We start from the raw sequence: 27,550 nt of genomic DNA, 5'->3' as shown, positions 1-27,550 counted from the left end.
TACTGAACATAAATTTCTGGTATACTATATATATTTTTTAAATTTTGTATGCATTCATACATTTTTATACTTCATCAATAGTTTTTCATTTTATAAATTCTGAGTAGAGCGTTGAATGTATTGATTTTACAGTGATGTTTGTTTTTATTTATTTCTGAAGACACTTTTTATAGTAGTAAAAATGATTTGATTTTCAACTTCAATATCTTTTCTGGTAAAAAAGTTTATCTTGTTGATTCATCGGGAGGTCAAACGTACAAAATTCCCAGCAATTGCCTTTTAATTTATTGGAAAAAACATTAATTTTAAGCTAAACGATTGTTTTGAGAATATTGATTTTATAATATTATTATAATTCAAAAAAGAATGACCTTAGGTACTTGACATTTTTCCAATGTTTAAATTAACATTTTTGTATGTGATATAAGTTTCAAAATATTTTGACCCTTTGTTTTAGCCATTTATAATATAAGTATGCATAATTTTTCAATAATTGTCGTAAAAATGTTTTCGCTCTGTCAAAAAACATGGAAATTTAATACAAGCCTATTCGCTTAATTTGTTATCAGTGAGGAATTAAAAAAAAGTTGATGGTGTGTAAATTCACATTCATTTTTTATGAACGTTATATGGTATGTACATTATATATTACGTTTTATGGCTATTGAATAACGAGACTATTTTTGTAAAAATTTTTTATTTACAATTTTTAATAATTTAATATTTTCCCCCTTCTACATACTCTCCTCCGAGTTCGACACATCGTATTCGTATTTTACATCGGTTGAAACAGTGTTGGAAATCCTTTTTTCGTAATACCTTTATTACCTCTGACGATTTTGTTTTGACAACTTCAACTGACTCAAAATGTGTCCCTTTTAATGCAGATTTTAATTTTGGAAAGAGCCAAAAGTCACACGTAGCTAGATCTGGCGAATATTGGGGGTTTTGAAGCACTGGAGTTCGATTTTTAGCCAGAAACTGGTTCGCAGATAAAACATTATGAGCCGACGCATTGTCTTGATGCAAGATCAATGTATCGTTCTCCCATAACTCGGACCGTTTTTCTTACTCGTTCTCTGAGAGTAGTCAATACTTGTAATTGTAAATAATAATGTTGATGTACTGTTCGTCCCCGAGGTACCTATTCAGTCATTATAACACCATTAATATCTAAGAATACGATCAACATTGCCTTTACACATGTTATTCGTCTCCAACTTCAATACGACACTCAAGACATCGTTATTGCCACTCAAAAACACGCGCTCGTGACATAACAGCACCTGCATCTATCAACAAGCGTAAACTTTCCGTTGCAGATTTCCCAAGTTTCACAAGAAATTTTAAATTAATACACTGCTCAATTTTTTCTTCCGGCATAATATCGATGAACAGCACGTAAGAAGTCACTTTGAACAATGTTCACACGTTAAAATATATAGAACGCACACTGACAAAACTTGTATTGTTCGATCCAGTGACATTCGTAGATTAGAATTACATCAATATTATTTCCTTATTGGCAACTGTTTTATCACTTGTTTGACAGTCCCGTTTTAGTCACACCCACGATTAAAGATATACTTAGGTATATATACTTAGGTATATCTTTAATCGTGGTCACACCTCGTATATTGCTTATTATTGTATAAATTAACTTAGGTGAGTATTCACTCAATATTTTCTCAGTACCCACTACCGAACCACCATCTCCCTCATTTTAGCTGTGAAACAATATTATTGTCTTGGAATAACCCTCTCGCAGCAGGCTACTCTCTATTTTTGTTAATAAAATAATAATAATATGGTTTTCCCGACGCTTACAATATTATTGTCCATTTTTACCGTAAAACTCATTCCACTCGGCAATCCGGCAGCACTGCAACCATTTATCACTTCCATTGACCCGCCGTTCGTGTTGTGCGTGCGTGAGCGCCAGGCCGCGGCTGCATACTCGTCATAGTTCGTGCGCGCGCCCGATTCTCCCTTTTCTCAATCAGTAGTAGTCATTCCGAATTCTGATAATCTGATTCAGTGTCGGTCGAACGACTTGGTTAACGGTCGTGTGTTGGTTTTCTGAGGTTTGTCCCGGGCAGCGCGCGCTCGAACACGGTTGTAATTATAAAATAATATTGTCCCATTCTCTTGTGTTTTTGTTTAATCGGTCGCCTTTCGTTATCATCGTCTACGTTGTTGCTGTAATTATTATTACCTTTTGTTTTAACGCCCGTCGACCCTTATTACACGCATAAGTGACCCACTGCCGAGACAAAAACAATAATTATTATTCCGTTCACATTTATCTTATACCCATAATATTATAAAATAAATTATTTAAAACGTGCACAATACATACAATTTAACGGGATCTACGCAGTCAACCGTGTTTGTGGATCCGCGGACTCTCTGGCCGTCCTCGTCGTCGTCGTCGACTATCTCTCACCGTAAATGAGAACGAAACCCGCCGTGCGCCGGAATTCGTGGATTAACCGTCACTGACGTTCTGTTATGGCTGTGGTCGGTCCGAGCCGACACTCCAGGGTGTCAATGTCGTTGATGCAGGGCTCGACGAACGGTCCAGTCGGCAACCACCAGCAGGCCAGCGCCTCACAACAGTTTTTTCACGCTCAGCAGCAATCCCATCATGCCGCTCAATCGGCTACCGCACATCCGGTGGACTACAAACCTGACAGACCGATTGGATATGGCGCATTCGGAGTTGTCTGGTAAGATCACCATCGATTATGTCTTTCTTACAGGGAGCGGTGATATCACTTCTGCCTTGTGCGATGTGCTTGCCCACCTACCACACTGAGTTTTTTACATACCCTTGTGTACCCTACATGTACAATGTACCTATCATTCTCATTGAAACTTTCTATAGTAGATAGTATACCCCTGCTTCCAAACGATACCCAATTGTAAGACATAGATTTTGTTTTACCGGTATGCCACGTCCCTCTACATTATAGTGGTTTGGTATGTCCACAACTTGTACAAGTTGTACTACTTAATAATATATTTATACATACACGTTACTTTTATTACTCAACAATGGTTTCTTATGAACTAACTAAGATGGTACTTGATATTATAATATAATAAATGTCCCAAGTCTCTTATATTTCAATACTTAATTCAATGTGGTGAACCAAAAAAAACCAACACACTGTCTATAAAGTAGGTACCTATATGATATAGGCTATATCCATTTTCATTGATACATAAATAATGTAATCTTTATACTTATGTTTGGTTTATGTACATGAGATCAATAGGTTTAACTATTTTTTTAGTATTAACTGATAAGTGATATTGTGATAACATTGTTACCATTATTAGTTCCATAATATGATACCTTTACAATTATTACTGATTTTATACATTTAATGTACCTTTTAGCTTACTTATTTAAGACCACTGCATTTTGTTTTAAATTTAGTTAGTTACACTTGTGGCTTAATACATATACGTGTTAAAATAGTTGGGTAATAAATTACTAAACGATAAATAATCGTCTAGAGTTAAATTGTAATTGTAGTTAACAAACAAAATCTAATATAGGAAGAATGATCCATATTGACTTTATTCTTGATCATTCTATTAAAGCCTGTAATTTATGTCAGTCATTATTCCTATTAAAGTAATATTAGGAATTAAATAGAAATACATTTATGTCTTAAGAATTATTTTAAATACATAAATAAATGTCTACTAAATACATAGGTGTACCTAATTTATTTATCAACATTATCAATTTGGTAGGTATATAAGGCTTATAAATATGTAACACGTATGATGTATAAGTATGTACAATATTATAGCTATAGGTTCAATCAGTGTAGGTCTGGTCTTCACACCAATTTTCAAGAGCCCTGAACCATTTTTATCTAGATCTGGGACCCAACTTAATGAATTTATACCTTGACAGAGGAGAAGGCCTATTGAAAATTATTGCACTGAGCCCAATCATAAACTAAATACTGGGTTGAATAAATAAAAACATAAAGATTAAAATGCAAATGAGCTATAGATAATATCATTAGGTATCTTAAATATTCACAATATTTAGAAAGCTCTGAAATTAAATATTTTATTGCATAAGTGTTTTTTGTTTTTATTATACTCCATGATATTCTGAGTAAAAACAATAATCTTATAGGTGTTTGAATTTTGAATACCTACCAATATTTATTTTGAAAAATTTCTGTAGGTAGGTTGGTGCCTTGTAGGTATTACTACATGTTAATTTCAGTTAATTTGTTAAAACATAATATTTTACTAAATTGTTTAACTATAACAAATTAATCTATACCTCTTTCCAATTCATTCATCTGAAAATCAATTATATAATACTTAAATTTTTTGTTATTCTACGAGTTTGGAAAACCTATTATAAAAATTCCTCTACCACGAAACATTTAAATACTGTTTATCATGTTGATATAGCATTAGGTTTATTTCTTAAATACCTACCAATACTGTATATTAATATTTAGTATTGAATATTAATGGGTAGATTTATAGTTGAATAAAAATCTTACTCATAATTTCTAACTACCTTCTATCAAAGTGCAAAGATAAAAAATACAAGGAAAACTCAGTTACGACTCAGTTATAATATGTTTGTGAGTAATGTAATAACTAATAAGTAATAACATATTAAGTATTACTCAGTTAATATATTAATTTCAACAGAAGACTTTATTTACTATGTTTGATTTTTTTATTGATTCGCCCAACTTATTCAGACACCGACATAATATTATATATATTTTTATGTATGTAGTCAAGTACCCATATACTATTTTTAGGATTGCTAATTTACAAATTACAATTGTATTTAAAGCAAGAGGCTTAACCTTAAGGCTCTTGGAACATGATTTGTGGTGTTAGACCTTTAAGTTGAAAATTAGCTTGTATACTTCCAGACGTCCTATTCCTGTTTTGAATGCAGTGAGACCTCCATTAATGGATTTCAAATAGTAGATGTTTTTTTTTAGGAAAAAACTACTAACTTTCTATAAGCTGAACCCCCAGAATAGTAAACAAAATATCAGTGACTGAATTTCCAATGTTTAAATGTTTAACTATATATTATGTATGAATTTATTAGCCACTAAGCAATTTTTTTTTGATTAAAAACCTACCTTAAAATCAAAATTATTTTTAAAAAAATATTTATTATTTAATAATTCTGTACTATTCGATTCTCTTTTTCAATAATCCTTTCAAGTTGATTAAATGGTTATACAACATTAACTATGAATATATAATTGTTTTTGTCATTATTTCTATCAAGATATTTATGAAGTTTTATAAATAAAAGGCCTATCAATTATTATTTTAATTGTGGCCCTAGTTTAAATTATTGTTCTCAATATGATTACTACTTAGCTTCTCAATAATACAGAACAAAAATGTTAATACTTTTATGCTAAATATAAATAATCAATAAAAAAAAGCTTAACATATATAATACTGACTAGCTTAAATTTTATTTAATCTGTGCCTGTATTTAATAGTGACTGTGTGTTTAAACTGTGTTCAAATTAGATCCCATTTTGTCATATTATTTGTATAAAAATATTACAAGTAAATGAGATACAAACTTTAAAAACTTTACAAAAATACCCATACAACTAAAATAATTGTAATTTTAAGTAAGTATTTAGTTATTTTACTGTGCCTATCATAATATATCTATTTTTATTAGATAATTAATAATATGGATAATAAACATGTTGCATAACATCAAAAAAATAATAAAATTGATTCGGGGAAAGTCTATAATCGGGAGGCTTCTGTTTTATGTTCTTAAAAATAGGTCAGTGGTGGGGAATGTTGCAAGGGGCGAGTATTTTACCCCATTTTTTAGTTTTTATTTACTTAACTAAATATTACATTTACTAAAAAATAATTAGGTACCTACTTAAATTATTTTTTCTATAATTTTTAACCATTTTTAAATAGGTATGCTTAATTTAATCTCCAATACATTTTATGTAATAACAAATTTTAATTTAAAATAATTATAAATTACTATATTACACCTATATATACGGAAAAGTAAAATAATAGTGTTGACACAAACTATTGATATAATATTAGGTACCAATATTTCATGTATTTTATCTAGGTATACTATTAATAATATCAAAGGGTCAAAAATTTATGATAACTTAATATGAATTCTCCTAATGTAATTTTAAATAGCTTTTTGACCTACAAATTAAGAATATGAACTACGCTTTTTACAGCATTCAAATTATATTTATTTTTTATTTAGTTTTAGAATATTTGTATAAAAATATTAGGTCAAAGTTACGTGTGGTTTATAAAGTAACTGACCGCGATATAGTTGGAGATTGTTTAATTTGAATTCTGTCAGGTATTTAAAAAAAATCAACTAAACAATTGATTTGTAAAACAAATTGATCTTTCAAAATTATAAACATTTTTACGCAATGTATTCCGAGGAATTTAATATGTCATAATTTATCAGTTAAATGTCTTCCGAATTAATATTTAAAAGAATAAATACTCAAATGTTATCATTATTTATCGGCCACTTAAAATTTGTAGTTACCTAATCCACTTGAGGTCCACATTAATCCCTAGCTCAACCATTAATTTTGCTACATATTGTAGACTCGCTGTTGGTAGGTTATTGAAAATAAAACGTGTACATAATATAATTATAAAAACGTTTCTGATTTTGTTTTGGAAATTGAATAATATTATTTTTATTGGTTTATTTTTATTTCATGATAACCTGATAACCTATTATTATTGTTAATATCGATGTGTATTTTGTTAAAAGTAATATAAAAGTTTATAACAGATAAAAATCTTTGTTGTTAGTTGAGCGTGAGAACGTGTCGGAAAAGTGTACAAGTTTACAAACGCATTCGCAGAACTCTTATAAGAAATATTGATAATAAGTAGGTTTCTCATTTTGTTGTTCTAATAGACCAACACAAGACTTATATGACCTACTAATTTAATTGTTAATGTAAAAAAAAGTTTCTATGATTATGATAATATGGTGTTCACAAAAGAAAGTTTGGCCATTTTAGTATAGTTTATTTTTATAATATTCATTGTTACTGTTTTCTACAGAATAACAACAAAATGTAGAACCAACCCGAAAAAATGTTTGTACGTTGTTCGCGTTCGAGATGGAAATTGTAAAAATTCAAGGCGAACTGGGAAGCCAGATGTGGGTACATATTGTCTGTTTGAGGGATCAAACCTGTTTTTTTTGTCGTGGGTGTTTGGTTGTTTGGAGACCGAAAGACTTGGAAAGACTATAAGGGCTGCCTGTTGTATCTGTATGCGTCTATATTGTATAGCATGGTAGCAGGTGTGATAGCCTATAGCTATGCATGCAACCTTAACATCTGTGCACGGTGGAAAAATACCGACCAGTTGTTGGATACGTCTGGACCCTTTTCAGCAGGTATACCGGCTCTCAGCTGTTTCGGGATAAAATTGCTTGATAATACTACTATTCTACCTATTTCATATTATGTTGCATTACCTGATGTGCACTGTGCGTGTGCCTTCTTTGTGTTCAGGGAATAAATAATAGGCATAAAGTTATAATGCTCTCAAATGTTTTCGTACGTGAATATATAATATTCTGTATATTATATTACTATCATTTTTGTGTATATTTCAATTGGCTTTGTACAATAAAGCTATTTGATTTTGTGACTCTGCCAGTAGTTTATTTTTTTGGTATTTTATTATTACGTAATCACTTAACAACGTTCTTTTTGCGGCCTTCCTAAATGGTACTCATTTATTTTGTATTCTCCCTTTAAACTTTTGCTATTGGTCCTATGTTTTTATGTTTCTTTTGTTATCGTTAGACAGAAGTGAGGTGAATAGAAAGAGACTGTATATACGATATTGTTTTATTATAGCAATTATTACTAGCAAGTGCCCTTATAGTATTGCACAATAGTTTGTACTGCTTTATTTGCTTTTACATATGTACACTTTTATATTTTAATCTGTACATATTAGACTAAGTCACCTACCAGTGAGGCCTCTGTCGTAACTTTTAAGGTTGCCCTGGTTTTTGTATCAGTATAAATGTATAATCAACGAACCAAAACCTATTCGGACTGGAGTCGCCCCATATAGACGTTATGCTTCAACTGTATCTACCCACATGTAGATGTATAGATGTTGTAATTCCTGTTGTCCACATTTATTTAATACTTACTGAAAATAAAATAAATTAATCGTACTATAATAGTAGAAAAACTTTCGTCCATATAGCATGTATAACTGAATAAGTAATATAATTTAATATTTATTATCAAGTGAAATAAGATACAATTCTCTATCTTATATTCTTAAATCATATCATCTTATTATGTCTATTTAAAGTTTGAATTTTAAATTCTATCAAATAACATATGGTATATGACTAAACGTTGAAATGTATATTGATGTTTATTATCAATGTTTAGCCAAAATACATGATTTTAGCATTTAGCTCGTACTTTCTGAAAATATATTGAGTTCAAGTGATTAAACCTAATAAAAATCAACAAAAAACTCCGTATGGTATCTTTATCAATAAATAATAATTTTTTAATTAAAATATTTTCGATTTTGGACTATTTTGAATATTATTATTATTGGTAGGCATATTATATAATACTTAATGACGGAATACTTGTTATTATAATGTTTATCTCTTTCTCTCTCTACCGATGTATGTTGATTATCGTAAAACAACTTATATTTCAGTGATATACGTTGTATAAATATTTGATGTACCTATACGGTCTAAATATTTTAAAATAATGAGTTTGACCATAGTACAGTAAGTTGTTACTATAAGAACACAATAACAACTTTACATAATTCAGTGCAAAAGTCTTAGCGTTTAATTGACAAAAGTGTCTTATGCTGAACTTTGTCTAACACAATCAGATCTCGAACTGTCGGACGAATGAAAATCCGATATTTTTTGCAATGTATTCAATTTTCCTCACTAGGCTGACGCCTGACACCACACGCTGCATCGTATAATAAATCATAATGTAGACCACGAAGTATATTATACATTTATAAGAAACAAAAAATAGAATTTCGAAACGGACGAACTTTTGTGCATGAACACATTTTATTAGTTTATAAATTACACACAGTGTAATATTGTCGTGGGTCAATGTTAACATTATCGTGCCTCTGAGTGTACACAAGTATACGCGCAACGTGTGGTGAACACATAATATTTATATATATATATTATACAACTGCGCCGTTAAGTTGATCAAACCATATTTAATTTAGTGATCCGTTCGAGCAGAGTTTGTGTGCTGTACGCATATAAATATAGTGGGGCGGACGACGGGTACAACAACCGACTCGGTCGTCGCTGCTGCTGCTACTTTAAATGAATCGATATTTACGTTGCTCGCATACCATATAGGCCTCCGTGTACTGCATGTATACCGTCGTTTAGAAGCCAACTGTTCCCAACAACGTCCTGTGTCAGAATGGCGTGTATATAATATAGAATGTGTGTTTGTGTGTGGAAGGGTCATTGTTCACGGGGTATTTTTTAATGATTATTATGTAAAAAAAAAAAAATAATAACCTAACCTTAGTATATAGTTATATGTGTACCTATATAATAAACACAAAACCCGAGGAGAGAAAGACAACCCACTAGAGAATTCGACTGCGGTACTCTGCTGCAGTGTATGCGCATGCGTATACCGTTGTACGCGGCATAACACTAATTTCCCACGAAGAAAACCGTCGTGTGACCAGACGCACGTTTCAAATAAACAGTTTCGACTTCCTCCCTCTACTGGCTCTACTCTTCGGACGACTCGTATACTCGTATTTTATGATTTTATGTATTGGATACCTACGAGAGAATTTATTACTCGCTCTCGTTATTCAAACTCGGGTTGAAAAACCTATTCAGTCAATAAAGGATGATTATAATACGCGTATGAACGACAAGTCTTGTGACGCGCGACGACGCAGCACTTAACAATTTTTATTATTATGTTCTTATGATGCACATGTGTTGTTTTTTATTGTATAATTTCGTGTGATGCGTGTGTACAACGGGGAGGCCGTGTATTATTAGGTATTCATAAATATATATATACTCTTGTATACATACGTGTGTCGTGTATGTATGCTTATTTGTGGTTGAGAATATCTAACCGGTGCTGCTGGTGGTCGGCTGCTGTATATAAGATTGCAAGCTGTGGTGTGTCAGCCACCTGCTGGATTGTAGCAGGCAGTAGTTGAGACTCCAGTACAGGTGTCCGCAAAAGTAGTACCTATATGCATAAGTGGAAATCGTATAAAAACAAAAATACAAAAAATAACAGCTATCGAGGTATTTTGATATATAAGTTAAATTCTTATATATCAGTATAAATAATAATTATATATTTATATACACTATACAGTTGCGTGTGAGGAGTGAAACGATTGTGAAGGAACCGCGGTGAGAGTAGGAGATACACATCTTTATCGGATCAAATAATAAGTGCGGTCTGAAAACCGTGGTATGTGTATGGTAGCGCTCATATAGAAGTTATTAAATGAATATGTCCTTGAAACTTACAGCACATATAGGTAACATATACGTGTATATAATAGTATAATACACACATGTACCTATACGGCGGTGCGGCGGTACTGACCAAAAAGAAATAAACCAAAAGAATACACCAAATGATATAAACGATAAACGATGAAATATGACAACAGTACTACAGATTATGTAATAATGCTGAGTTCAAATAGCATAATCTAATATGTAGCTACTTTATTAATTAGACTTCTGTACAAAAAAAAAAGCATTTTTTAGGAGCACGGTGTGGTGCAGTGAAAAACATAGGATAAGTCGACACAACGATTTCCAGCGAACGGTATTCGTTCGGAAAACGCGTTGTCCTCTTCAATCGGGACGTACTACGTAGCGTAGTCTTTGTTCCACTTGGCGTTTTGATATGAAACGAAAGCATAACAATGAAACCTCTACACGGTCTCTACGCTTTCTTTTTCTCATCTACTAAAGCAGTAGCAGTAACAGTCAAATATCTCTCGTACGTACAATAATCAAATAACTGTGAAAAATGTTATTAAAAAAGTTGTATTGTGGTTAAAAAAAATAAATGTAGCTTCATGTAAAGCGTGATGATGGAAAAAATATACCTACTCGCAAACTATCAATTTATTTTACATTCATCATTTTGCAACTGTCCGAATTGTTGAATGACGAATAGTGCCCCTCTATCTAGTCCCTTGTATATAAGTTTATTATTTATACTAATACATAAATAATTAGTTATTAAAGATAGTTTATAATATTATGTTCTGTAGGTTTTCAGGCAATATTTTGTAACCTCCCTGTCTGGTGCCTTTCCTCAAAAAATTACTAAAGCGCTATGAGACCAGAGGTGTTTTTTTAACTGGTCTTCATGCGTGTTTTATAGAATGTCATGTAAATATGATGTCGTTCACATTTATAATGTATCGTATCGGTATTCTTTACCAATATTCGTGTTCAATAATTTATATTTTTGTATTCTATCATATTATTATACGCGGAGTCGTTATCATCATCATGTTGATAAACTTTATAGACGTCATATCGGTGCTTAAACGACCCTGACCTAAGGGGAAACCGATTCATATGCGCCAAGTGTTTTTTTTCTTTACAGTGCAATGTTTCTGTGGATTTTTGCGTCTCTGCCAAACATAATTTCTTATTCATAATCACATTGTAAGAATAGAACATTAGTCAACTTTTAACAAGGCCATATAGATTCAATGAAAATTGTACTTAATCACCATAATTATTGTTATCTTTTTTGTACCTATTTATGTATATTTAGGAACTGTGTTCATTTAGGGAATTAAAGTTTACTTCTACCGAAGTTAAATATTATAATAACATTTAATTGTATTTGCAGGGCTGTAACAGATCCGCGAGACGGACGAAGAGTCGCGTTGAAAAAGCTTCCAAATGTTTTTCAATCACTAGTCTCCTCGAAACGAGTTTTTAGAGAGTTAAAAATGTTATGCAATTTCAAACACGAAAATGTAAGTTTTTTTTAAAGCCAGTCGTTTTTAATGCTAAAAATTATTATACATTTTATTTTTTACTCTTATAGGTATTATCCGCCCTTGACATTCTGCAACCGCCTCATTTGGATTTCTTTCAAGAAATGTATCCTTTTTATTATGTTATAATCGACCACAGGTAGGCCATGCCATTTATAGGCAATCCGGAAAAATGTGTTATATTTTCCGTAATAACTATCATGGTGTGTGCGTGCGCGCGCGATGAAGTGATGGATAATTCGATGACATTAAATTGTAGAGTGGCATAGGACCGTGCATTCCTATCGAGCTAATACGCATTAGTCACCCGGTTTATAACAATGTTACCTACCTCGCCATTATAAACCAGTATTTCCTGTATCTTCTTTGTTTCTCATAGGTCTTTAGTAATAGCGGGTTTATTCGCCCTAGACTGGGCGGCTGCTTAACGCAGCCGCACATATTCATATTCACTATTTAGATGAAATATATGTTATCTATAACATAAAATAAAAGAATAAGAAGTACCTAGATCATTTTGTTATAGGTGTTCATAGGTGTCTGTACACGCGCGCGTGTGTGTGTGTAATAATTCGTATGTATGATATATACAATGTAGGCACATAGTATTTTTTTTGTTGTATTTTCAAACTACATTGGAATCTTGTTTTGTCTTTAGGTACTATTATGCGTCTTAGTAACTAAAGACAACACGTATACTGTATTTATGGTTTCATTCGAGTGCATATACCTCTGAGATTATTGTTTTGTGTTTGATGATACTCAGAACGACGAATGATTATATAGGTACTGAATAATGTATGTGTATGAAGATGGCTCGATATTTTTAACTCACAATATTAACGATCTCTGGCGACTGATTTTCCTTCAATTGTGAACTTATATACATTATAATGACAATTGATGAGTAAAGATGGTTCCATCTTTTTAAATTTTATCGGATTATGAATACAAATAAGATGCATAATAATAATTGCCAAAAATAAATTCCTTCTGTTTATTTATAAAGTTAAACAATATATTTTGTCAACGTTAATACTATTTTTAGATTAAAATGCGGATGCTTTTGAAAAGGAAAAATTATTTATTTAAATCGTACATTTATAAATATATTAGGAATAGGGAGAATAAATATTGTTTTATTGATGCATGCATTAAAATTGCAAAATAATAAGTTGTTTATAAACTATAAAATAATTCGTAAACGTTTGGTGAGCTACACTTTTGAATTGTTGCACTCTTTATTGTTCTCTATTTACGGGTGAAGTGTTTGGAAAATCTCTGAATTTACGTTATATCCTGCGAAAAAAGGCAGCAATGGTGATCAGTAGACCGTTTGAACATGTGAGGGTGAAGGTCGTTCAACTCTCCGTGTTTTCCCGTCGGTCGCCCTTCGTGCAAGTACACGTTATTCCCCTTTAAAATTTTTTTTTCTGTTGACGGTTACTTTTTGAGTTGAACCAGTTGAGCTGGCTGCGGAGTACGCGTTTGTAATATAATATAGCATATTATATAGGTACCTACTCTATATTGAATGCGGGTTTTATTCAAGTAATACTGTAACAGCCCTCGTTTGTGTAAACTCATTTTCCCATAATCATTCGCTCCAATCAATAATATTAAAGTTGAATAGCATAAAAAGAGGGGATTATATGTATAGTATTAATATATATGCTCCGCGGTTTTTGTTGTCTGGTTTTATCGTATTGGGCCCTGCTAGATTGTTTTTAAAAAGTACACATTGTGTGCGTGGTGGTATCATAAGTATCAATGTATCATTGTTGCTGCTTTAACAACATATTTTATTGTTTACTTCGATTCGTTTAAATCCAAGACACTAATAAGGGTGAATTATTAGGTATAATTAATATTTACTTTAATTCTATCACGAAAACCCTAATTAAAATCACAATTGTACTATTCTTTGGTTTCTTCAAATAAATACGTTTAAATTCTTTATTTATATCTTTACATTTTTCTTGAAAAATAGCCATTCAAACCTAATCAAGTTTATTTTTGGATATTATTTTCTTTTCATTGTACCTGGTAGTGTTTATAATTTCCTTTTATCATATGTCCATATTATTATATCAATAGATGAGATGCCTTTAACTTTTAAGTAGATTTCAGCGCACTATTTGTTTTCTTTCTCTGGTCTTCAAGCAACATAGACTAACAAATTTAAGCGAAATCATTATATTTTTATTTTTGTGAATTCACTTATCACCAAAATCATAAAGAATAATATTTTCGAGAGTTTGGCATATCGACCTGTCGAAATATTGTCCCAAAACATTTTTATATTCATTTAAATTTCCAAAATGTATTTTTATTTTTTAAGTCTAATATAAAATCAAATAGTAATAAAGTAACCGATATGTCAAACCCTCAAAAATATTATCCTCGATGATTTTATTAATAGGATATCTTTCTTATGATTATTATAACATCATAAAAAACGAATTTACGTGACTACTTTTATCTCTCTTGTGCTTGGATCTAAAAGGAAACAAATATTTGAGCTAACATCATCTTAATATTATTATATTTTTTTTTTGTTTAGTGAGAAATTATTATTTATTATTAAAAAATATATTGTTATGTACTTTTATTATTGTTATTCTAAAATGATCTTGATAACCAGAGTATGATTTTTCTAGTTCACGAGACTAATAGAAAAATAAATAATAATATCAAAATACGGGTTTTACGAACATTTTAGTCAACAAGGAAAACTAGCTCGTTCCGTATAATTGACGCAGACTTATTTAGTAAATATAGAGTGATAAGTGGCGCTTTGCCGCTTTGTTTAATTTATATGATCAAGTAATCGATACGACGTATTAGTATATATCGGTAAAGGAAAAGTCCGGCGTTGCTAAATTGTTTTCCTGGAATTTTCTATACTATAGGGGGTTTTCCAGTGGTTACTTAATATAAATAATGATGACAACTAGTACCGTAATGAATAACAAGAAGCTATCGCACTTTCTCTTCTATTCGCGAGTAAGAAACGGGAAAATTGGTTTTTTCTTTTGTATTTTTCTTTTTTCTTACTTCATCGGCGACAGTCTTATACTTTAATACACATTTTAACTATTGTTGCTCTTGTAATATTATAGCTCTCTCGTCTGCAGTGTGCCAGTGTCGTCCTGCATGACGTGTATAATATTGTTTCGTCTGTGTCTTGTGTAGGTGTCTTGTGTAGAAGCGCACAGCGCAGGGCTTCAATGCGGGTACCTGTACCTTCCTACATTTATCGTCTGCGCCATTGTCTGGGGATGTATTTCGAAAAATCCGTATAAAAAGGGTCCGTCGGTATGTACTATTCTCCTCAGGGAGTGTGTGTGTGTTTAAGTGCATTTATTTCGTGTGGTCGTATGTATCCGGGCACATTCGGTTCCGCGTTCGTGTGTGTATGCCTACCTGCTGAACATATTATTATTATTTTTGTACACACATATTGTATGCGAGTGTGTACAGAAGGCGCTGACGCCGGAGCGCTGTACAGGGGGAAAAACTGGTTCACCGTACAAAGACCCATAGACCCGGGCGAAGACGTTCCGCGCGCGCGTGTGTTCGCGCCGCCGCTTCCCCGCGCCGTGTCCTGGCCTAACGCTGCCGCGCGGTAGTAACACAAAACCGACGGACGGCCGCGGCGTACGCGACCACTGCTGTTCCGACGGCTATCACCCGTCGGTTACTGGCTTGGCCGGTGGTGCGGGGGAGGTGTCGAAATGTTGGTAACCTTGACGGGAAAATTGTTGTTGTTGTATGTGTGTGCATTGCCGGCCGGGTGTAATTGACCTGTGCCGCCTCAGTGTAGAGTAAAAAAATTTATAATATACTATATTTTATAATAATAAATAGTTTATATTTAATTATATAATGTTATTGTAAAATATAACGTATGCGAATGTGTTCACTGTGCATGTCCATCGCCGTTTTTGCGATGTGTTATGTCGTAGCACTACACTTTGCAATATTAGCTCACAAATTACATAGTACATATTTATTTGTCTACTTTACAGTTTACAGTTATTGCGCCGCTCGCATGCGTGCCTATACTTCAAAGTGCAGTTTTCAGCGTAGTTTTTTCGATCATGTTTCAATACGAATTGTTTCTTTCTGTTCCGTTTATATTTACTCTCGTAGTCATTATTTTTCGTTATTTTCTCCCCAAGTAATCATCATCAGTAGTTGCACATGACACGGCGCAGTTACAATACATCGAGAACGGTTTGGTCGTTCCATTTTCACGGAACTGAGGTTTGTTTTTTAACAGCGTTTTGTTAAGCTATATATTATAGGAAATAATAATATCGTGTTTTCTAATTTGGGTTACGGGACGAAACTAATTTCGTTAACGGACATACGTTGTGTACTTCACGTTCACCGCGGATAAGCGCTCGCTCCAATGCGCAATATATACGATGAGCTTGTTGCAACGTTCTACATTCGTCGTCTCGGAGAAACGCGCAGCCGACAACAAAACCTATAAAAGACGTATCGGATTAACTGATTAATAGTAAATAGACTACGTAATAATGTGCTGTATACTTACACACATTTCTTGTGGGAAATTAAAACAGTATACCCGTACGCACAGGATTCTGCGGGTACGTGGGCGTGCCTATTACATAGGGTACTTATTCCATGTTGACTCAGAAATGATTATTTAAACTTATATTCATAATATAAGTACATACCGATCAATGAAATCAGTAATAATTGACGTGTGATTTTTGAACAAAATTAAGACATCTTGTTAAAAGAACCTTAAGGCAGTTGAAGTAAAAACAAATTTATGCTGCAGTGATTGTGTCTTTATATCGTATTTTAAGGTTCTAATCTAATTCCGATACCTTAGGACTTTTAGTCCAATATTCTTCTACTTGGAAAAACCAGAGCACGATCATAATGAGCTGGACGTGTTTTTTTTTTTTAAGGAATAGTTTCCACGCCAATAAACCCCATACTGTTTTTACCGCTTGTTCCAGTTGTCGGTTACAATATCATAATATGTAATGCTGTACAACGATGAAACGTTTTTCTTTCGGTCTTCACTGGTGAGACGAGACGCTCGAAACGTTTGTGTGCTTATCCGCGCAATGGACACAGCCGCAGTCGCTGTGCACAACGGTCGCTTGTCCCAACTCCCATTACTACTCTGCTGCTATACTTGCATTTTTGGGATGTGTTTTTTTTCTTCTTCTCATATTTGCGTTCACAATATATTATAATCGATTCGGTTCAGTGACTCTCTTCGGCTTTAAATCGAGAGAAACCTTGAACATGGCGGTGGTTTTTCTACGATATCTGTTACGACCGGCACCCGACCCGACCGTAAACCGTGCATTCCCGCCAGCGCTCCAAGGGCACCTGCCGAGGCTTCTCCCTCTCTTTATCGCCGTCGACCGGTCGGTCTGTTTTGGCCGCCTGCAACCGTCAAATCCCCCCAAAAAACGTCACGTGTATTATTGTATATATATATATTATGTATGCACGCTTCCACAGCCGTTTCTCCCCTTTGTTACCCGCGCGTATTGATCATTCCCAGCCCCTGACGAATCCGCCGTAGGTATATGCAATAACAACTGCAGCAGTATCAGCATCAACTATATAATAATACTCGGGCGAAAAGCAGGAGAAAAAAATCGAATACGGTGGTGGAGGAGCCCTTTTCGCTTTTCCCTAAAGTCCGCGTCCGGTGTGTGTGTTTGTGTCTGACGCGTGCGATGACGCGGTATGGCCTTTGCTGCGTGGTTGCTGCTGCTGAAAGGGTGGCAGTGGAAGTATATAGTAAGCCACGTATACCGCCTCTGCCGCCCTTGGTGGGCGCCACCCGCCCGGGCCGAGGGGAAAGGGCAGTAATTTAAAATCTCACGGTGGTGGTGGGGCGCGGCGTAATGATACGGTCGCCATAGTTACAACCGAGGCAGATGGCCCGGCGACTCGACCCGAGACCGACGACGCCCCTGTTTCCTCTCGGCGGCTGTGTCCCACCCCTTTCCTCTCTGCAATGCACCATCCCTCTGTGACGGGTCGTTTGTTGGCGGGGGTGGCGGAGCGTGGACCGCCAGAAGGGGATTAATAATTTTGCGAGCCCGGGAGATCGTTAAAAACGCGAGACGGTGCAGCCGCTCTTCGTATTTATATTATATTGTGTCTGTATATAAATTTGTGCCCAGGCACTAAAATATATATTTCGTATTTGCACACTAAAAAATATAGAAGTAAAAAAGTCATTCCTCTATATATAGAGTGAAGAAAGATGATCGAAAAGGGTCAAACTTGTTTGCGTTTCCTGTAATACCGTTTCATTTCTTTGCTCCAGACATAATATTAATTATCATACTTTTGAACTGCTCAGTAATCAGTATAATATTATAATCTCTAATATCTGACCCGTGTAACCAGGAAAACGTTTAACGAGCCCTTGAGAAATCGCCTTTCCGCTGTATACGAGACCCATATGGATATAATTACCGTGCGGAAATAGCAGTAGGTATGCCGTTGTTTATGCAGTAGTCCCGGAAATAATGATGACGACTGCGTCTTATAGATGCGTCGTCGTCGTCGCGCAATATTATTAATCATAGCGATTACACATACTATTATAATATATAATATGCTTTGTAATCTCATTTTTAAGTTGTCTCATTTTTAAACATTATACGAATTTCTGAGTACCTATATAATAATCGATTTCAAACAGAATCAGTTCAATAGTTGTGTAATTAACGTGACTTTAACTGTTGGAAGGTCATTGTCTGTTGTTTATCGTCTTATACGTTATACCTACGTAAAATTACGAGATTTTTTTATCGTAGCACAATATTTATTATCGTATGTGTGTAATGTGTATACTATGCAGCGTCCACGTTAAACGTTTTATAATCATATATTTACATCACCCTAGGTATGGCTACATAATATTGTCTTAACGTAATTAGTATGTAAAAAGAAAAATATTCAACGCACATGTTTTTCCTAATTAAAGAGATTTTTTAGATTTATTATTACATCTGTATACTATATTATTTAGTGTATTACTATGTTTAAGCTCTGACTGCATTCGTAAAACTATGATTGTGAATTTATTTGATAGTTAATTGTATAGTGTATACTATATGAATGCAAATAATTATTCAAATTAAAGTGTTAACTGGCAAATATTTATTTAATGCAATTTAACGACTTTGACTTTGACTGCGCAATACGATCTTGTTGCGAATTATTTTTTCAACCGTTATTGTCGTGAATTTAGTATAATTCACTAAGAAGCTGAACGACCACTCTCAAGATGTGTACTTCAAATTGCGTTAAATTAAAAATATTGAGCACGTATACACTTACTGCCACGTTCTAATCCAAGAGGAATTTACGCATATTTATCACTGAGATACTCGTTTTGTCCGTTTGTTTGATCAAAAATTATTACACTCATTGCAATACATTTTCGTATAGTCTTTTTAGTGCTTATAATATATAATGTAACGTCGGTTGTCGGTCTGTATACAATAAATATTACTTTTTTTTTGTGTTTCCTGGATAGTTCTTTGTATTTGGAATTTTTCGATAGTTTTATAAATTCCATTGAAAATAAAATGAAATTACCGCACGTTAAACTCACATTTAAATACATGATATACCCATCTTACAGACTCAATGATACACGCATATTGTATTTATTTTAACAAATCGAGGTCATCAATATTGGCTTTGTAGTTTTATCCGGTTATGTTCCATAAACATTTTAATATTTGGTCTATTTTTTCATTTATGCATATGGCGCATAAATATTCGATATTTACAATCTGCGAGCTGATAACGGCCACATGCGCGTTGAAATAAAGCTGTTTCCTCTTTCGTGCGTTAGCCTACCTCTCTGCCATCTAGTGATCCCTCTCTCTTTCTCCTCCCCCTTTTTTTGTGGCGTCAGTGAATCAACTCAAAAATTATTTTGACGATTTGCACAGGTCTTCTCTCCTCGCGTGTCGTTGAAACACAAATAGATTTGGGCAATTAAAATGTGTGTTTGCGTCGTGTATTGCACACACATATACATACACTGAGGCTTGTGTAGCTGTGTGCAGAGTACTCTGACGGAAATTGAATTATTATTACGTGTTATGTGTTCGTCTGTGCATAATTTGTATGTATGCATGTGTGCGCGCGTGTGTGAGCGTGGACGCATGTTACAAACCAAAATCATATTAACTTTGCGAATATATAATATTTAAAATACTCGTCCCGCATACAGTCCCCAGTAAACCGGACGCAACACTTATAGTCAACATCTACCCTTTAAAAAAGAATTCTCTGCCGTTCGTTGCTCACTAGAGTCGCTTACGCTGGTCATCGTCATATAATATAAAACTTAGCATAATAATAATTTTGATTGGATAATTTCGATGAGCGCACGTACATGGGAAAACATTATCTTATAACATGGGATTGGTTGATTTTTCGAATGTTTTTAACTGTCGACATTTGAAAACTGTGTTTGCTCGTAAAAGTCAACAGTAGGAGGTACCTGCAACTTTAAGAAAGTATACTCGTTAAGTCGTATTTGTGTATACCGTTTTTGTTTACAACCGGACCATCAGACAATTTTTTCGTCAGGTCCTCCTTTGTTGTGTATATATATTGTGCTACTTACATTGAATGCGTTAAACAGTGAGGGCCAGCTTGCAGCCCTAGCTCTTGCGTTTTGGTCTGCGCTCTTAACCATCCCTTTTGAAAAGTGGAGAGAGTCGTCACGTGGCGGTGGTGCAGTACATATTATACAGGGGTTGGACTGTGGACATCGCCTTACAATTCTTATCGTATATTTCTTCCCCGCACCGTGGGCTACTTTTTAGTTTTTTGCCAAATTTTTATCAACAAAAATGTAATATTTAGAAAAACTTTATAGGTGTATGTAAAATGTACATACTTATTATATATATATATGTCAATTAGTATATTTTATTCGCGAGTTTAATCGATAACTGCTACTTTGAATGTTTAAGTACGATGCCAGTCTTCTCTATGTACATATATAATATATAGTCTTGTCTATTACGTCATCGTAACTTCAAAATCGATTCAAACGATTGTTGTGTAAAACTGAACATATATAATGTTTATATATATATATGCAATAATGGTACATTGTTTGAAACCGTCTATGGATTTTTTCCCCGCTCCCGTTCATTACACTGGACCACCACCGTCGGCTGATGGCTTTCATGTATCTTTATCTCTCTCTCTGTCTCTCTCTGTTTCTGGTAAGTCGTCAGAACATAATACACATACCACGCGTTCTCCTTGTATATGCTCGTTTTGTCATCCCATCCAATATAATAATAGATATAGGTTATATATTATGGCAACCAAATGCGCAACAAACTCCCCGCGTTGGAATTTATATAATTTAAACTGTAGATGGATCCTATATTCGGCAGCGGCCTCCGATAAAGTTTTCGTTAGGTACAACAAAGCAGATGCAGTCCAAATGACGTATAGGTACAGACGTACAGTGAAGGAGGGCTACGATCGAGTGTGGGGGAAGTAAAATATAACACCTTTACGGATCTGTCTGCTTGTTTTTGGGGAGATGGGTATTTAGGGAGAAAATACTCATATAACAGTGTTTACCCGAAGGCAACGGGTACAGGTAGTCGTATTTATACAATGTATATCGTTGTCGAGGTCTGAGGAAGTATAGCATTTATGTATTATACATATATAATATATTATATAATGTTACCGTAAAACGACCAAAACGTAGAATATTCTTTAAAAGATTCATGTTTCTGTACTGGTATAAGTCTCGAAGGTACATTAAATTATTATACCTTCTCATGTGCTCCGGAAAACGTTCACCTTATAGGTATAAGGTACCTACACTGCAACAGTCAACTCTTTACGTTAGGTAACAATAGCATTTAGTGACGTTGTGTGTTCCTTACTATAAAATGTTTTTCTATTTGTATATCATCTACACACACCCTTCGTAATATTCTTTGTGTCTTTGTTTTATTAAAAACAGATTTTTCAATGTGCCCTGTTTTCTCGGTTTTGGTATAACATATTTTTGCGTCGTGACCATTATGTGGACATTTATACATAATTTTTTGTACCCGACACATGTATACGCGTGTAGTCTATTGTGTGGTACCTAGTAGGTACTAGGTATATATAATATATTTATCTATAATGTAACCTACACATAAATTAAGTCGTACCCACTTATTATTTATTTCACCGAGAAAGTGCTTATTTAAAACTTGTTAAATTGTATAGTTACTGAGTAAGTATGAATTTAAAATGTACAAGTTACAGCACAAGCACACATTATCTAGTTTTTGAAGAATAAAATCACAATGTGCCGTGATGCATTATTATATTACTATTCGTACTGAACGATGTCGTTTTACGATCTACAGTATAATCTGTTATTTTTTCTCGCATCTTTCCATTGTTATTAATTTTTTTTCAACTAGTTTACCGTATCCTTGAATGTTATACATTTAGATGAAAAGTATTATATTCATGCTCCGGGGATTTGTATTGATTCTCATAATAGTGTCGTCATCGTCTGCAATTAAACTCGCGCCCAAAATATACATGTTTATTTTCAATAAGAAAGTCTATGTTTTATGGAAATACGCTGGTTTCATTGCTTGTTAATAATATATATTAAATTCTATAATCCTTTTTGTTTATATTTGGAATAAACGACGCATTAAAGGCTTCGAGAAATTTTTTTGTTTAGTTTTTAGTAGTTTTTTCTTCGTGTTTTCCGACTATGCATTGCCACGTGATCATAAGACTACACTGCAGGGTCAAATCGAGTGTGTATATACAGATAATTTATAACTGGTGAACGTTGACAATAAGTATTATCCGTCGTCGTCAAGGATATATAATTTATTAATTGTATATGTGTATTGCACGCGCTGCAGTTTCTATTGTGTATTGGCCCCTAGTTTGTCTAGAAATCCGAATTTTCAACAGCTGCGTCTCTGGGATTAATGCGTTTATATATTATAATATATATAATACAAAATTATCGTTTTGAACGAGATCATATTTTTTCTTTTACTTTCACCTCGCTTTTCGATCAGCGATCATCATAAATTAACGCTAGTATACTTGTACTCGAGACACCGTATAGAGCAATGTATGTAATATATATATCATATAAATTAAAATATTTATTTATTATTATATGGTACAGTCATTAATTTTATTGCACTGCTTATATTGGCGTGTACCTACTCATACACGGATATTGCACAACAATTATTATTGTTGACACATATAAAATTAGTTTATAATATAGACTGCTCGCTTCGTTGTTATAATATAATGCTGTCCCCGGACAATGTATGCTTAGTAATACGATCTTGATTAAATACCGACATCGCGTTGTAGACTTGACGCAGCAATCGATTAACCAAATAGCTCCGACGCGTCCAATTTTTGTGTTTACTTTTAGTATTGATGAAAAATGGGGTCGTCACTTCGGTATAAAATGGGCATTACAGCTTTATTCCGTTTAACATCACTGCAAGTATACATATACAGCGGTCGTCGTCCCCGAGATTGGATAATATATATAGTATTACCCTCTGCAGTCGAGTAATAACTAATAATATTGTCGTCGATACTCGGTTTTTTCCCCCTTTTTATTTTTAAAACTACAAAAAGATCCCCTGAAACACATGGTGGTGGCGCTCTTCAATAAAGATCTATCCATCATTCTAAAAATACAGAATGTTATAATATAGTCCTGTATATCCAGCCCCGCATACCATTTGTTTACATTATAATAGTGAACTAGACGTGGATAACAAGAGCGTCGTATCGTGTGTTTATTATTTTTTATGTTCTATAAAAGCGTCTCGATTAGACATGCGTCAATATTTCATCATGTGTACGTCCATTATATCATTGTCATAGTAATTTCCTTGACTTGAAGCTTCTTCGTAGATACGTGATAACCGAACTAATGCAGAGCGACTTGCACAAAATTATTGTGTCGCCGCAGCAGCTGTCACCAGACCATATAAAAGTTTTCCTCTACCAGATCCTCAGGGGTCTCAAGTATCTGCATTCGGCACGAATATTGCACAGAGACATCAAACCAGGAAATCTGCTTGTCAACAGTAATTGTATTCTAAAGGTGCGTATATTGCAGTCTACAACTTAAAAGTATTGTACTGTAAAATATATATGCTTAACATTATAAATTGATACGCGATATGATAAAGTCTTGTTTTTTTCACATTCAGAGCGCGTATTTTGACCTAAATTTAATAATAATAATTATACTTTACATTCCTATCCAGAGTAGGTTTATTAATTTCACGCCCGAGTTCTACCGCAGCATGCATCACATCACGCGATTCGATGGCATTTCTGTATTTTCTATTACTTAATTAAAAATATAGATATTCTTATTAAATACACATAATAATAAAAAATTAAAAAATAATTATTTTATTCAAATTCATTAAAATGTATTTTAAGTAAAATCTTAATTCACCGAAAATTTAAATAATTTTTCACATTTACAAACATAAGTTTTTATGTCACTATAGTATACACTATAATGCTATAGCTCCCCTCTCTCTGTTTCGTGTTAGTCGATTCGGTTTTCTTTTCCTGTTTTCGAAACTATACTCTGGCTGTGTACGCTCGTGTATTGTTTCCAGAGCACTATTATAATGGAGAATATTTTAAAAGCATTTCAATGTACTTGCGATCATAAATCGTCAATAGCGATCAAAAACCGCAACGGTTAAATACACCATATAATATAATTATGATATTGTCGAATTTGAGACCACCGAGAGTACCCCGCTGTTTTAGTTAAATTCACTATAGAACTCGTACTTTTAAAATTTTTTTTATTGTTTATCTATTTTTTAGATTCATGTTAGAAATGCGTGATTGATTTTAAGGCCGTCACTTTTGTTATATATATAATATAAAATAAACCATACAACATATTATAATAGTTTTCACATTTCCCGTGTTCGTAGATATGCGACTTTGGTCTGGCCAGAGTTGAAGAACCAGATGAGACTAAACATATGACTCAAGAAGTGGTGACACAATATTATAGGGCGCCGGAAATACTGATGGGAGCCAAACACTACACATCGGCTATAGACGTCTGGAGTGTCGGTTGTATATTCGCCGAACTCGTTACCAGGCGGATACTGTTCCAAGGCCAAGACACAGTTCAACAAGTAAGTCACCCGAAGACCCCTAGTTAAGTGCACGTGGGTGTGGGAAATATAATAACCATTTTGGTGTCATAATACCTATTATATAGTATATATATATAATTGCAGTAAAATGTATGCTCATACCCGACGACGCGTGAATGATAATAATTATAATAATATTAGATATATGCCTATGTATACTCGAACTTATTTTTATACTTGCCATTTTTACAGTTGGAATTGATAACGGACTTGCTCGGTACGCCGACTATGGAAGACATGGCCCACGCGTGTCCGGCCGCCCGTTCCCACATGCTCATACGACGCATGAAGAAACCGTCCATGTCTCTGTTGTATTCTCTATCTTCGTTGATGACGCACGAGGCAGTTCACCTGATTTCCCAGATGCTAGTTTTCAACCCGGTAAGTGTTGACATACAGCCTGAGTTAAGCCATATGCAATAGCCTCTCAGGTATAGATCGGTATACCGCGTGCGGCGTGCCTCTATCAGAGTCGTTCTCTTTATTAACTTCTGGTTTTGTGTTTACGTGATATACAGGACAAACGGATGTCCGTCATGGACGCCCTGGTCCACCCTTACATAGACGAGGGCCGTCTCAGGTATCACAGCTGCATGTGCAAATGCTGTTTCACAGTACCGTTGACGGGTCTCCGGCATTTCTGTATGGATTACGAACCGGTGGCGCCACAGACGTTCGACGATAAATGGGAGAAGAAAATGTCGAATGTACAACAAGTCAAAGGTACGCATTTATACACACCATACAGTGTGTCGTTGTGTATTTCGCGGAAATGACGTCACAGTGACGGTGTATGTATGTTTACATTACACTAAATATTTATGTTTTACAGAGGAACTTCACAAGTTTATCGGCGACCAGTTGAGCAGTCACCGAGTGCCATTGTGCATAAATCCCCAGTCGGCGGCATTTAAAAGTTTCTCGAGGTAAGGCTGTGAGAAACGTCCAACTCTTCTGAATCACCAAATAAAACTTCGCCTCGACTAACCGGTACCTATATATATAGTATACATAATGCATATATACATACATTTTAATAATATCTCGGCATAGCACGTATATATGATTAACTATTATCTTACAAATATACATTTATGTATACATGTATAGGTATGTTGCCATTTTGGCTTAGTACGTATCCAAACGTATATAATTTTATTTTTATTTTATTTAATAATTTTGACAAAGTTTTTACTTTTTAATCAGTCCGTGAATGTGTACAAACGTGACTTTACCGTTTCGATTTTAAAATAATGTTGTTAGGTAGGTCCTACTTTATGGGTATTTGTCAGAATACTGAGAATATACACTTCGTTATTATTAGTTTACGGTTAGGTACTTCATTATGTTTTACCGTTGCGCAGTAATAGTAACTTCGGCGTTAGCATTTATAATTGTTTGAAAAAAATTGCTATTTTTAAACATGACGAATATCGCATTTTACATTGTTTTAAAAGCGTACCAATGTGTATATAAGTTGAATCAAACCAAAAAAATTTAACAAATTGTAGATTTTTATACATCAAATAAATATTGTCTATACTACAGAAATATATCATGAGGTCAGTATGTTGATCTTACTAGTTTTTGAATAACATTTTTGTATAATAAAACAAATATATATTGGTATATTTTATGAACTTCAATATTACAAAAAAAAAATATTTTTTTCCATTTTAATTAGAGTTCAACTCGTACATGTTTTCAATGAATCGACCTATTTAATATTTGCTACGTTTTCTTTTATCATCAATCTTAAAAACATAATACTCATGTATAACTTCTACTTTCACTGTTCAAAAAAAAATTTATAATTTCCATGCAAAATCCATATTCCCAAAATAAAAACTAGGTATACAATTCTTGAGTGTATACAACTAGTATAAATACTAAATAGTGATGAGATATACTATTTTTGACTAAATGCTAAATTACTAGTTTTTTGCAAATGAAAAAATTGGCATTATATGTAATTTAAACTTTGATATTGAAATTGAATACTTAACATTGTCAACAATATCAATGTAATTTTATCAAGAATTTTTTGCTATTTTCGAATACATACGGTTATAGTAGTAAAATATATTTCTATATATTTGTCGGTGATAAATATTAATTATATAAATGTGTGTGTGTGTGTATTTACGTATATT

The 27,550-nt window shown here is 33.6% G+C and overlaps 1 protein-coding gene across 1 annotated transcript; it reads left to right on the top strand.

The window, feature by feature from the left end:
- The first annotated feature begins 2,000 nt into the window (after positions 1–2,000).
- On the top strand, positions 2,001–26,661 carry LOC111036753 (serine/threonine-protein kinase NLK). The gene is made up of 8 exons (XM_022318903.1): positions 2,001–2,729; positions 11,976–12,105; positions 12,177–12,232; positions 24,112–24,304; positions 25,167–25,376; positions 25,590–25,778; positions 25,916–26,120; positions 26,230–26,661. The coding sequence occupies exons 1-8, from the start codon at positions 2,512–2,514 to the stop codon at positions 26,325–26,327; spliced, it is 1,299 nt and encodes a 432-aa protein (XP_022174595.1). The 5' UTR covers positions 2,001–2,511; the 3' UTR covers positions 26,328–26,661.
- The last annotated feature ends 889 nt before the right edge of the window (positions 26,662–27,550 follow it).

This window comes from Myzus persicae, unplaced genomic scaffold (assembly GCF_001856785.1).
Source record: "Myzus persicae strain clone G006 unplaced genomic scaffold, MPER_G0061.0, whole genome shotgun sequence".
Classification (NCBI taxonomy): domain Eukaryota; kingdom Metazoa; phylum Arthropoda; class Insecta; order Hemiptera; family Aphididae; genus Myzus; species Myzus persicae.
Note: the sequence above shows the minus strand (reverse complement) of the source record. Positions and strands in the feature narration are given on the sequence as shown.